This window comes from Poromitra crassiceps (assembly GCF_964638095.1).
Source record: "Poromitra crassiceps genome assembly, chromosome: 5".
Taxonomy (NCBI): domain Eukaryota; kingdom Metazoa; phylum Chordata; class Actinopteri; order Beryciformes; family Melamphaidae; genus Poromitra; species Poromitra crassiceps.
Window position 1 is genome coordinate 54296877 of NC_139642.1, and position 14419 is coordinate 54311295.

Here is a 14419-nt window from a genome sequence, read left to right on the forward strand (position 1 = left end):
GCTGTTGTCATCATCTTCATCATGATCATCATCGTCATCATCATCATCACTGATTTTGTTGTCGGGTTCACAGTTCATTTCTTGTACGTCTGTGCTGGGTTTTCTGTGGGTTCGTCAATATGATAGTGGTATCCTCCCGAAAAAAGAAAAAAAATTATGCTGTTTGTGTGATCGTCAAAGTTGTCCGTTCTTTTTGTCCCACCGCTCACTCCTTAGTTGTGTTTACCTACTTGTCTCTTGTGTGTCAATGGCATCAGGAAAGTGAGATGACGATGGCGCAGTGTTTGTCTATTCAAGTGTGTGTCTGTAAAAATGTATGTTTGAGTGTGTCTGCGAGTATTCAAATTAAGTGTGTGTAACTGGATCTAGTTTGTGTGTGTGCATGGGTCTCTGATGTATGTACCGTATGTGTTTTATATGTGTATGTATGTACGTGTGTGTGTGTGTGTGTGTGTGTGTGTGTGTGTGTGTGTGTGTGTGTATGTGTGTGTGTGCTAATATGTGGTTGTAGTGTATGTAAGCACATGTACTGTAGGTGTGTGTGTGTGTGTATGTGTGTGTGTTGAAGTCTGTATACTTGTGTGTTTATAAGGCACGGCAGGTGTTTTTGGTTTTCAGGGCAGTCCAGAGGAGACCACTGCAAGGCCGGGGTGTCGGAGGGAGGCGTGGCCAGCATGCACGGCTTTGGGGCAGTCTGGCGTCAGGACACGCCCGTTCTCCCCCACACTCCCTGTGATGGACAGACGGGCCTTGTTCCGCATGGCTTCAGAAAACGACAGCTATACAAGGAGAGAGGGAGAGGAGGAGGGGGAGAAGGGGGAGAGAGGACATGAGGTGAGGGAGGGGAGGCAGTGGAGATTTTGCATGAAAATACTTATATACATGGAAGCATACAATAACTATAGCCGCTCGCAGACAAACACGCATGACTGCATGTGCACACCCACACCCTCATGCGCGCGCACACACACACACACACGCACGCACCCCCCCCCCCCCACACACACACACACACACAAACAGCGTCACTCATGCATGTGTACGTGCACACCAGTATACACGTCTGTAACAATCACAAAGGGTGCGATCACACCGACATTGTCTTTGGATTCCAAGTATAGTTGACCTGGTTCATTTTGGTTCACACTCACCAATTACAGTAGCCTACAGTACAAGCGAACCAGGTCTTGTTTAATGGACAGAGTTTTGGTAACCTGTCATCCCGCGAGATAGGATTAGGATTCCAGTACCTGTAAATTTAAGTAAGCATGGCGGACTTGTCGGGGGTCTTTGCTGTTTGTTATAGGCTTTTCCAGTAACTGCTGGCTATCAGATGTCAGCATCCATCGATACCCATATAAATCTATATGCAACAATGGTAGAAACAACTAAATACTCATAAAACCATATGTTTTGGGTAATTTATTTCCTTTGTTCTCACTCTTAGTTAACCACACAGGTCACCTGGAAGAGGAGCGAGCATTTTCAGGCGCTGGTGCGGCACCAGAGTTCAACATTGTGGCATTGTTCTCACCAGAGTTGGATTGAACTGCTCCAAAACATGCCTGGTGTGAACGCACCCTAAACACACACATTCACCTCTCACAAACTAACAGGCTGTGTTGTGCAAACACTAAAATAATTTGACAAAAGCGGAAATAAACTAAAAAGCAGGCAACAATCAACAAAGACCTACAAAGTAGACAAGTAGGTTCAGGTTGTAGACATCTGCATTTCATAGGTGACCATGCATTTCTGGTGTCTGGGGTTTCAAAAGTCCCCAAAAGAGAAGGTGAGGATTTGGAAGGTGAGGATTTTGGAAAGACAGAGGAAAGACACGAAGGAGTGATTTGATTTCCAGGGTTCAGATTATTATAGAGAGGGATCGACTGGCTATACTGCTCAAGGGGGCGACACTTCACACCAGCAGGCTACTCCCTGATGTTCAGTCAAATTTGTGTGAGAGCCAACACACCTTATTTTCAGCATGACGCCCATGCATCCCCCCCACCTCCCCACCAGATTAGACCATTTTGAGTAGGTTTTGGTTGTACTATTCTGAAATTTCCTCATTTCTCAAAAATCTACCCACTTTTTTTTTTTTTTTACTTTTTTTTCCACACAAAGACAGCGGTAGAGGGGGTGACCTCTGTAAATAATGCCCGGAAAGGAAACACGGTTGGATGCTGCAGTTGGGCCACGACAGACATGTGCTGAGTTGCCTCATCATGTTCTGAAATACAGCAATTTGATGTTCTGCTTACAAATGACTCACTGGCCTTTGTAGACACATATAGAAATGCTTTGGATGCCATTTGGATACATGGATAATTGGAGAAAACATCTGAACATAAGCATCCAGGCATGCTATTCTTAATCTCAGGAATGGTCCACTCTGTATGAACAAACAGCCAATAGAGAGCCAAAGTGGAACGTCACTTCCTGTTTCAGCACTGTACCAGAGATTTTCATCCGCCATTTATTTTCCCATAGACATTTCGTAAAATGCTTATAAAAATAGTTTTACTTGTTCAAACCAAAAGGTACAGATATATTTAGAAAAAGGAGAGATCGCATAACATTTTACTTTGACCAAAACGTAAAAAACGACATCGAAAAAATACCTTCTTTAAATCCGCATTTTTATTTTAATATAATAAAAAATAAGATAAATAAATAAATCTATATATATATATAATACTAATATAATATATTTCAAAATATGAACCGTTTGGTTTGAACAAGTAAAACTATTTTTTATAAGGATTTTACAAAATGTCTATGGGAAAATAAATGGCGGATGAAAATCTCTGGTACAGTGCTGAAGCAGGAAGTAGGCAGTCACTTTGCCTCTCTATAGTCTCCCATTGCCAGACACCCCTCTTTTAACTTGTGCTGTCATGCTGATCTACAGCTCAGCTGAGAGCCACGTGGAAAAGATAGAAAAGGTCACTCGAAAAGTACCCAGGATGATTTTCGGGGGAATCAACATACATTTTCTGTTCATAACTGGTTGACAGTGGTTCGGAACTGATCATATTTATATCACTTGTTTATATTCTAGCTTTTTGCTTTGAGGTCAACTCCATGAGCCTCAATACGGTTTATAAATGGGCATCTTAATGCTTCATCAGGTCTTCGGGGTTGGCATCACGTTCTACATACAGACAGTATGTTGTAGCTCTCCTTCGTGATGCATCCTGGGTACTGTAACTGACACTGTTTCTCATTGTGATGAAACCATCTAATGTGGCCTGAGAACGCCTATGAAGTTTGTGTGCAAATCATCAAAATGAAGTTCTACCAATGTTTCCTTTAATTTCAGTTAATTGCTCTTCTGCATCAGAAACTTTTCCTTTAAACATCACTGAGTAGCCATTCTATGAAGTGTCTGCTTGATCAGTTATTCCTCCATGCTAAGTAACTGGGCTGTTTCCACATCGTCGTGGGTGAAATAATTCAAGGTGTTTTCTGGTTGGGCCGTCTTAAGGCAAGGGTGCACAACTCCACTTTACAGATGAAATATGAAGGGATATGGATGTTGCATAGTGCCTGTTCAGAGGGATTCACATTGGAAAGGCGGCGAGCTTTTCAAATTAACCGCCGTTTTGTCTCAAATTTACGTTGAGATTGTACGTATCCCTGGTTTACATTACATTACATTAGCCTGATTTCATTTACACCTGGTGTTAACATGCGTTTTGGGTGATCAGATGGCAATGGGTGTCCTCTCAATCTGCATACAGTTGCTGTATCCAGATTGAGAGGACACATTGCATTTACACTTGTGTTCAATGTGTACACAATGCGTCCCATACCACCTCCGGAGGTGGTTTGGCCGATCAGATCGCAATCCGTCTTCGATGTGTCTTGGGGGCGTTTACACCTGTACTTTCAAGTGGTCAAGCACAATCTGATTGCAATCTGATGGCAGAAAATGCATGTTAAATGCCAGGTGTAAATGGCCTCAGTGTTTCAGTATAGTCTCTAAAAGGAGTGGATAGACATCTCTCATATCGATGATGGCAACAATGTTTCAGTATAGTCTCTCTCTTCGCTTACTTGTTATTACAATAGTTAAAATACCAACCTAATGCTTTGAAGGTTGTTGTGATGTATACCAAAACTGATACCTAAGGGCAATGCGGGAAATGGATCAAATACAGTGGCAGTCCCTGAAGATGGAGTTGTGCAACCCCGCCCCATTCTTATTATGATTTTATTCTTAGCTAAGAGTACAATGCAGGTGCCTAGTCAAGTCATCAGCCAAGAGCATCATCATCATCATCATCATCCTCATCTGCAGCCAAAGACGATGGAACCAATTCTGTAGTCACATAAAGTTAACCCCAATCTAGCCCGGGGTGAAGCGCTAAGTAATGAAACATAACAACCATAACAGAACACAAACCAAATCAAAACCCAAAATGGAAGAAAATATAAGGGCCAATAATAAACAAAACAAAATAGCAAAAATAAGAAACATATCTGTATATGTAGCTTTCACCAAAAAAAGTAAAAAAAATAAATGAATGCAAAATGACATTGGTTCCACAATGCTTGACCACATCCTCATCACCACATTAACAACAGCATGGTTGCGTGGGGCTGCTGCAACATCTACATAGACAATACATTAATCTACAGCACCACCACCATAATCAACACCACCACTACCCCACCTATACTGTATGCGAGCCTCTAAATCCTACCCCTATATCTTGACCCCCTCGGAGCCGTACACGTTGTACCCCTCCCTATAAGTGGCTAGATTCTGGGTGCTGGGGGAGGGGCTGGGGCAGTGGGGGGGGCTAAGGTCCACCTTCATGCGCTTGGCTTCGGCCCGTGACTTGTAGCAGAACTCAACCAGGGCCACCAGCATGGCCAGGCCCAGGCCTCCCACAAGGATGTAGAAGACCCCTGCCACGTTGGACAGGCTCAGAGCCTGGGACGACTTGTCCTGGAGAGCAGGAGTGGGGAGGAGGTGTGGTAGAGGGGGGGGGGGGGGGTAGGGGAAGGGAGTTGGGGGGGGAAAGGAGGTAGCGGAGTGGGGTTGGCGGCGGCGGGGGGGGGGGGGTGTCGGGAGGTGAGTGGGAAGGAGAAGAGATGGAGAGGGAGCGAGAAGGAAAAGGGGATTGGTGGGACAGAGGATGGGTAGGGAGGGTGGGTGTTAGAAGAAGAGGGTGTGATACAGGAGGTGTAGGGCAAGGAGAGGGTGGTGTAATGGGAGGTGTAGGGCAGGGAGAGGGTGGTGTAATGGGAGGTGTAGGGCAGGGAGAGGGTGGTGTAATGGGAGGTGTAGGGCAAGGAGAGGGTGGTGTAATGGGAGGTGTAGGGCAAGGAGAGGGTGGTGTAATGGGAGGTGTAGGGCAAGGAGAGGGTGGTGTAATGGGAGGTGTAGGGCAAGGAGAGGGTGGTGTAATGGGAGGTGAAGGGCAAGGAGACGGTGGTGTAATGGGAGGTGTAGGGCAAGGAGACGGTGGTGTAATGGGAGGTGTAGGGCAAGGAGAGGGTGGTGTAATGGGAGGTGAAGGGCAAGGAGAGGGTGGTGTAATGGGAGGTGTAGGGCAGGGAGAGGGTGGTGTAATGGGAGGTGTAGGGCAGGGAGAGGGTGGTGTAATGGGAGGTGTAGGGCAGGGAGAGGGTGGTGTAATGGGAGGTGTAGGGCAGGGAGAGGGTGGTGTAATGGGAGGTGTAGGGCAGGGAGAGGGTGGTGTAATGGGAGGTGAAGGGCAAGGAGAGGGTGGTGTAATGGGAGGTGAAGGGCAGGGAGAGGGTGGTGTAATGGGAGGTGTAGGGCAAGGAGAGGGTGGTGTAATGGGAGGTGTAGGGCAAGGAGAGGGTGGTGTAATGGGAGGTGAAGGGCAGGGAGAGGGTGGTGTAATGGGAGGTGTAGGGCAGGGAGAGGGTGGTGTAATGGGAGGTGAAGGACAAGGAGAGAGTGGTGTAATGGGAGGTGAAGGGCAGGGAGAGGGTGGTGTAATGGGGGGTGTAGGGCAGGGAGAGGGTGGTGTAATGGGAGGGTGTAGGGCAAGCAGAGGGTGGTGTAATGGGAGGGTGAAGGGCAAGGAGAGGGTGGTGTAATGGGAGGTGTAGGGCAAGGAGAAGGTGGTGTAATGGGAGGTGTAGGGCAAGGAGAGGGTGGTGTAATGGGAGGTGTAGGGCAAGGAGAGGGTGGTGTAATGAGAGGTGTAGGGCAAGGAGAGGGTGGTGTAATGGGAGGTGAAGGGCAAGGAGAGGGTGGTGTAATGGGAGGTGAAGGACAAGGAGAGGGTGGTGTAATGGGAGGTGTAGGGCAAGGAGAGGGTGGTGTAATGGGAGGTGAAGGGTAAGGAGAGGGTGGTGTAATGGGAGGTGTAGGGCAAGGAGAGGGTGGTGTAATGGGAGGTGAAGGGCAAGGAGAGGGTGGTGTAATGGGAGGTGAAGGGCAAGGAGAGGGTGGTGTAATGGGAGGTGAAGGGCAAGGAGAGGGTGGTGTAATGGGAGGTGAAGGGCAGGGAGAGGGTGGTGTAATGGGAGGTGAAGGGCAGGGAGAGGGTGGTGTAATGGGAGGTGAAGGGCAGGGAGAGGGTGGTGTAATGGGAGGTGAAGGGCAGGGAGAGGGTGGTGTAATGGGAGGTGTAGGGCAAGGAGAGGGTGGTGTAATGGGAGGTGAAGGGCAGGGAGAGGGTGGTGTAATGGGAGGTGTAGGGCAAGGAGAGGGTGGTGTAATGGGAGGTGAAGGGCAGGGAGAGGGTGGTGTAATGGGAGGTGAAGGGGAGAGGGGGAAATGGAGAGATGGGAGAATAAGAGAAGGAGGAGAGGCTCATGAGGAGGAAGGAGGTGAAGAAGAGGAGGAGAAAGCAGACGGGGACAATAGGGGTGCACAGGGTTAGACACCACAGAGAAATGGAGATTGTCAGATAAAGGAAAAAGCAGTCAGGTTCACAGAAAAGTTAGGTTGTTCTATAGCTACGACTGTATTATTCTATACAACTGGAAATACATAATATAGCTATCACTATTGTAATTATCTCTAACATTCTACTTTTACAATGGCAACTAGAGTTACTATCACTACCACAGCACAACTACTACAATAGCGTAATGTACAGCACACTCCACATTTCTACAACTGCAACATAGTTAGATGACAGCATGAATTAACATCTAATCTCAAGTCAGTTTAAAAATGTTAATTTGTTATAAGTAAATCATAGAGCAGGTTGTTATCTGAGCGGTGATGGCATTTTATTCCAGTTTTAGTCAGACTTAAAGAGTATTCTAAAATTATATTCTAAAGTTGTATTCTAAAAATCTGGATCATGTCTGATAAACTCCTTACTATTTGAATAACTTCTCTGATATTCTCTGATAGAGCTTCTAGTATTTCTAGACCAATGTGTTAACATTGAAAGATGGTGGGATGTACATTAGTTCTAGTACTTAACCAATAACATTAGGCTACTAATAAAGTAAAGGTAGTTCTCATCTGGGGGATGAGTTTCAGACTAGAAGTGGTGTAGCTATGTGATCAAAACAAAAACATTAAAGTGACTATTTCTAATGATAATCAAAATTGAGATCATATTTGTAATGCTAATTGTAATGGAGATGGTATTGCTTAATTAATCAAACAACTATGTCATTCTAATCTGGTGCACATTCAGGGAAATGTCTGTGGTCCAATGTATGCCATCAAAACAGAAATAGGCCAAATGCAGCTGATAACTAAATGCTAAACAATTACAGTCTAACATGGAGCATCAACATACGGTAAGCTTCAGGCTAACTGAGACGGTACTGCAAATGCTATTGCTAAGCTAAACAATATGTCATCTGGAGCGTATTCAGCATTATGAGTTTCAGGCTAGCGTTCTGTGGGCCTGTGAGACTGACCTTACTTCCAGAGTCCTTGGGTCCACACTCTCCCTTGTCATACCACCATTTGTTTTTCAGTTTGTCTAAGACGCCTGCTTCGCTCAGTTTCAAAACTGCAAGGTTTACCGGGGTTCTTCGCGTGTAAAAATAACATAAATAACATCATAGGTCATGTTATTTTATGTTATTAGGATATTTCACATTTGCATTGCACAGCTCAGTCACATAGACAGTCAGGTACTCATGTTTACATCAAGTGACCTAGTAGGGATCCCACTGAGTACATGTGTGTATGCTCGTTGAGGAGGGGCTTGGGGCGGGGGGGGGGGGGGGGGCGGGACTAAGGCGAGCTACAGACATATGAGTGGGACCCCCCTTTGTCACTTCTGGTAACACACCCATGCTGCCCCAGCTGATGCGGTTACTGACCCAGAGGCAAGTACTGTCAAGCCACGATTGTTGGCACCAGGCTCGCTCTGTGCTGCGACTGGGAGAGGGAGTGAGAAGGTTCTGATGTGGGGCTGAGGAGGACCTCATAAACTCCATAATCATTAAGACAAATGCTACAGGACTGTATTAAATAGAAAAAATACTGTAAATAGAATTGATGAAATCGTAACAATACCTACAGTACACCTATAGGGGCAGTAGGGAACCTTCTGCCTCTGATTGCATTTCGCTCCTATCAATAATTCATCCCTCCTTGTGCCTGGAATCAATCTGAGCCTAAAATAATCTGAGATACTGTTTCACTTAGGTCTGCTTTTTCTCTTTAAACTGGTTTAAAATGTGAGATGCTGTTTCACTTAGGCCTGTTTTTTCTCTTTAAACTGGTTTAAAATCTGATATGCTGTTTCACTTAGGCCTGTTTTTTCTCCTTAAACTGCCTTAAAACCTCCAACAGTATTGCTGTTGACATCTCTCGATCGCCCTATCAAATTTGCTCTCACAATAAGGCTTTCTCCCTGCTGCTCTCCTCCATTTCTTTCCTCTCCCCAGAGCTGCCACTAGGGGGCGAATATTCCTGCCTTGACAGTATTTGCTCTCCTCTTGATCCATTTCCCCATGACTCTCCCCCTTCTACAGTACATCTCCTCCTCTGCGGTCCTTCCAGAGAAAGCATGTCAGACCAGACCGAGGCCAAATACATTTGATTATGATTTTAAATATGTCGACTATGTGAGGGGTGCTTGATTGATCTTGCCAGAGACTGGTTAAGCGCCCTCAACAGATAAATCAAGTATGTTTTTCTTTCTTTCTGCTTATTCAAAATAAATTCATCTCATATGTTGCCCTGGTTCTGGTCAGGGTGGAAGCACCCTAAAAAAGAAAAAGGTTAAATCTTTGTCACTGGGGCCCAAATCCCAACAAAAATGAAAAATCATTTTCTTTATCTTACATTACGCAAAACGTAATGCACCCTTTTTTCTGCGAGTGCAGGTGATTTGAGGTGACTCAACAAGCTTGAGCATTGCACCTTTGTCACTGGGTCTGAACCTTTTACACGAAAAAGGCACACACGGGTGACAACAGATGTTATAGATATTTTTTAAACTGTGAGTTGTCTCAGGACACTTAAGATGTCACTTTTGCCCTCCCCTGTAAGCTCCCTGACTCTGTGCCGGGGCAGATGCGTGCGTTACGTCCCCAGGGCCGGGGGAGGGGGGCCGTCGCGGGCTGCCCAGCCGGTGAGCGGCCCCCCTCCCCTTGGCGCCTACTAGTGGTGGTTGGGGGGGGCAGACAGTGAGGGCTAACCTTGGAATCCCCTCCCCCGCTGCCACATTCTCCTTTGTCATACCACCACTTGTTTTTCAATTTGTCCAACAGGCCCTGCTCGTTGAGCTTTAGCACGGCAAGGTTGACCGCGTTTCTTTAAATAAAAAAGGAGGGACAGATAAGATAGATTGGTCAGAGCAGAGGAGGGCGGGACAGACAGACAAGATGGGAGGAGCCACAGCCAGAGGGAGGGAGGGGGGAGGGAAACGGGGGGGGGGGGGGGGGGGGGCAGAGGGGGGAGGAAGGCAGAGGGGGGAGGGAAGAAGGTGGGTTAGTGGGGAGCGATGCACCCCAGACAACGCTCTCTCTCTCTCTCTCTAGCTTCCCCCTAACAGTTTGTTCTTTAACATGATTTCTGGGGGTGTCTGGGTAGTGTAGACTAGGTAAAAAGCACTCGCCTACCACCGCAGAGACCCGGGTTAAATTCCCGATAGTGGTAGCTAGGCTACTTCCGGCTTGGTCAGATGTTCCTACAGACACAATTTGGCCATGTCTGCGGGTGGGAAGCTGGGGGGGGTATGAGTCCTCCTCTGGTCGGTCGGGATGCCTGTTCGGGGGGGGGGACTGGGGGGAATGGCGTGATCCTCCCACGCGCTACGTCCTGCCGATGAAACTCCTCACATGTAGCCTATCTGAGGAAGCATGTGCTAGTCTACAACTCTCCCCAGATCGGCAGAGGGGGTGGAGCCACGACCGGGACAGCAGGGGGAATTGGCCAAGTACAATTGGGGAAAAAATGGGAGAAAAATCTGAGGAGAGGGGAAAAAAACATGATTTCTGGTGATCTCATTCTGCCTTCTTTCCATCGTTCCAGTATCTGTGTTCTCTCTCTCTCTCTCTCTCTCTCACTCCCTCTCTCATGTACTGGGCTGCTCTAGCAGAGGCTGCTCCACAGTGTCAGATTGCTGTTATTTAAGTGTGTTAATCAGGTCTTAGAAGCCTGCTGATGGTGCTCTCGTCTCCTCCTGCTCCTGTTAGCTTCCTGCTAGTGCGTGTGTGTGTGTGTGTGTGTGTGTGTGTGTGTGTGTGTGTGTGTGTGTGTGTGTGTGTGTGTGGGGCACAGATCCCCTACAGCCCTCCTGCTCACACCCCTGAGGGGAATTGACCTCCAAACAAAAACTCAGGGACACAGAGGGCTAAAAATCACACATTCATGCTGTGTGTGTGTGTGTGTGTGTGTGTGTGCGTGTGCACGTGCGCGTGTGTGTGTGCGCGTGCGTGTGCATGTGTGTGTGTGTGTGTGTGCGTGTGTGCGTGTGCGTGTGTGCGTGTGTGTGTGCATGTATGTATTCAGCTACACGTAAGCTCTTTATATTTGGGATGCTTATGAAGGAAGGAACGTGCACCTGTCCTGCATGGGGGGTTCACAGTGTGGAGAAATGGAGCCTAAATGAATGTGTTTACCTGTAAGTGTGCTTGTGTGCAGGGGCGTAGTGGAGGGTAAACACAAGTCAACGCAGAGCGTTTACTCACCTATTCTCAGATCAACTATATCAGTCAATGAGGGGAAACAAGGTGGGTAAACTGCTCACCTTGGATAGTTGACCCACCACTACACCCTCTGCCACCTACCAATCACCGTCTTTTTGTACCCTTCCTGCTGAAGCCGCTGTTGTCAATCTCACTTGTGTCAACATGTTGCCTGTGTAGCATCAGCGTTAGATACAAGGCTCCACTCATGCTGACAACAGTCATCCACTAAACAGGCCTGTGAGAGCGGCCTGATTTGGTCATCTTCTCTGTGCCTTCTCTGTGATTTCATTTTCAGCCCTCTCTCATTTTCTCTGGCGTTTCTCTCTGCTTTACAAAACACTTTCCACACTGTCTCTCCTCACAGTCACTATCCTCTGATCTGCCATCTTCACTCTGTGAGATGCTGTCATCAGCTGCCTTCACCGCCACAAACAAGTTGCTGCTGTCTGTGTGTCTGTCTGTCTGTCTGTCTGTCTGTCTGTCTCTGTGTGTGTGTGTGTGTGTGTGTGTGTGTGTGTGTGTGTGTGTGTGTGTGTGTGCGTCTGTCTGTCTGTGTGTGTCTGTCTGTCTGCCTGTCTGTCTGTCTGTCTGTGTGTGTGTGTGTGTGTCTGTCTGTCTGTGTGCCTGTCTGTCTGTCTGTCTGTGTGTGTGTGTGTGTGTGTGTGTGTGTGTGTGTGTGTGTGTGTGTGCGTCTGTCTGTCTGTCTGTGTGTGTGTGTGTGTGTGTGTGTGTGTGTGTGTGTGTGTGTGTGTGTGTGTGTGTGTGTGTGTCTGTCTGTCTGTCTGCGTTAGATTTTTGAAAACTTGATCAAAATGAAGATTGGGCCAATGCTCATTTTAAACTGGCATATTATAACACTTTCTATGTATTGATGGATGGACTCGCTGAATAAAGACAACCTCTGATGCATTCAGAGGTTCAGAGAGAGACAGTGTTCTCCAGGGTGATCCGACAAGCCATGGAAAAATCTCATCAAAATAAGAGGGGGTATGGACAAAAACATTTCAAACAGATTCCTTTTGAGTCATGATAACAACATTAACATATCAATAATCATATCAAACATAGCTAAGCTATAATGATACTACTAATTTGAATTAGCATACTATTCATTCTCATCATCAACATCATCATCATCATCTCACATTATGGTACCGAGGGAAGGGGTTAGCAGCTCACCTGACGTGCACACTCCCAGTGCACGTGCACGTGACTGATAAGATGAGCTTTCCACTGAGTGGGAGAAGCCAGAGACAGACGAGGATAGTCCCCGCAATGCGTTTGGGGGGGGGTTGGGAATGGGAGCTATCCGCCCGCTGTCTGTCACTTTTCCCTCAGAAACGGAAAAACCTTTCTCCAAATAGCCCAGGAGGAACTAAAGTGGCCGGGGGGTTGTTTTCGAGGGACTTGTTTGCACGATACGCAGGGGGAAGTTATAGGACAGGATGTGAGGTGTGCTGTTGGTTGTTGTGCCGCTCGCGAGGCAAAGATGAAATAGTGGCAGAGGGAGATGGAGCGAGGGAAGCGAGAGCAAGTGGTCCAGCTTTTGAAAAAAAGAAATGACTTGTTAGCATTGATCTCGGAAAGCTATAGGCACAGGCTAACAAGCCAGAAAAACAAGTTAGGAAAAACACCCAAACTACAATTCAATTTGTCCCTTAAGGGAGATTCGACCTCACTCGCCACTCATTTCTCTGCCTCCATCTCTGACTCTCTATTGAACCTGCACACCCACACGCTCATGCATTCTTAATCACTTACGATTGGCTACATCTGCCATTGTCCAATTAGCATTCAAACATTTTTTGCAAACATTATAAATGAGCCGAATTTAATTAGAATGTAATGAACAATTACAGATTCATTCTAAATGTGGGATCCTGTTTGTTTAGTTTCTAGTCCCCCCCCGTTGGCCACACCCCCCTCTCTACTTCCTGTTTCTCACTTTCGGTTTCCCGTTCATCTATAAATTCCCCCTTGTGGCTCCGGATCATAGTGGCAACAGTCTGGCATTGTGCCCCTCCCCAAGGCAACAGTATCATTAACCTTCTTCCTTCATAATCCAGCTATCATCATCATCATCATCATCATGAGAGGGACAAAGACGTGAGAGACAGCGAGACGACAACAGACAAATGTACAGAGTTACCTGTGAGGTGGCCCTGCGGAGAGAAAGAGTGAGTGAAGGAGCAACAGGAGGGACGGATGAGTGACAGGGACAGGAGACAGCGATGGAACTAACGGTGAAGAACAGACAGATGGCGAGAGGCAGAGAAGAAGAGATTACGTAGAAGAAGAAGAGTGATGAATTACACGATCTGCATACTGATATCCAAACACTCATATCGCTGCCGCTGGTGAAAACTTTTTTTTTTTTTTTTTTTCTGCTTTGGAGTTCTACATTAATTGCGTGAAAGCCAATCAAAATTCAATGCAGATTAATAATAATAATAATAATAATAATAATAATAATAATAATAATACATTGCCATCAATGGGGGAAAAATACACCCAGTTTTACTTCATTTCTACATTTTTTTTTAGGGGAGAGATGTTTTCATCCGACAGCAGCGATGGCAAACTGTGACCTCCAGTAGAATGAAAGGCACAGCAGGGTAGGTGGAATACCATAGCAATAGCACAGTAGCAGCGTCGCTACTGTCTCTCTATTGTTACACTACTCCACCCACCTTAACTGTGAGCCTTTTGGCGTCGCTATTCCGTATCCTTTGGAGTCCAGGTTCCCCCCGACCTTCATGGTGTCACAGGGCTTGCGCTGCTCCGTGTACTCGTTCATGGTGGACTCCAGGAGGAAGGCGTACTTCCCCTTGGACTTGCGGACCCTCGCCACGCCCTCGGCCGTGGTCTTGGTGAAGACCGTGGGCTCGGCGGACTTCATGTACGACCACATCTTCTCGTAGACTGCTATTTTGGACCGCTGGGATGGGGGAGGAGACAGAGAGAGAGAGCAGGGCTGAGTGGAGGATTACATAGGGTTGAGGCTAAAATCGAACAGCACATTTCCCTGTAGATGATGGTTTTGGTGATCCAGTGGAGAGAGAGAGACAGAGAGAGGAAGGCATGTGAGACGGCTGTAAGGATAAGCTAGGGACGCTTTAGGCTATTTTAGCAATGTAGCCTATATCTGAACCTCAGTGAGTTAGTGCACAGCGCACTCGATTTCTAGTCTAAACAATAATACGATATACAAGAAATCTACAGTATGTTTGTAACGCAGAAACAACCTCCAAACATCCATGTACAGTGTATACAGTGTATATTGTTTAGCATGTTAAACATTCTCTCTAGA

The 14419-nt window shown here is 46.7% G+C and overlaps 1 protein-coding gene across 2 annotated transcripts in view; it reads right to left on the reverse strand.

Moving 5' to 3' along the window:
• Positions 1–614: 614 nt before the first annotated feature.
• gria4a (glutamate receptor, ionotropic, AMPA 4a) overlaps positions 615–14419 on the reverse strand; it is a gene marked incomplete at both ends in the record, with an annotated part of 168574 nt that continues 154769 nt past the window's right edge. Inside the window, 4 exons of one of the 2 annotated variants that reach the window (XM_083637609.1) lie at positions 615–779; positions 4823–4960; positions 9616–9730; positions 13800–14047. In XM_083637609.1, the coding sequence (XP_083493735.1) occupies positions 615–779; positions 4823–4960; positions 9616–9730; positions 13800–14047 (666 nt within the window). Of the gene's footprint in view, positions 780–4822; positions 4961–7878; positions 7994–9615; positions 9731–13799; positions 14048–14419 lie in introns of both variants that reach the window. The other variant, XM_083637608.1, reaches the window with a different exon arrangement.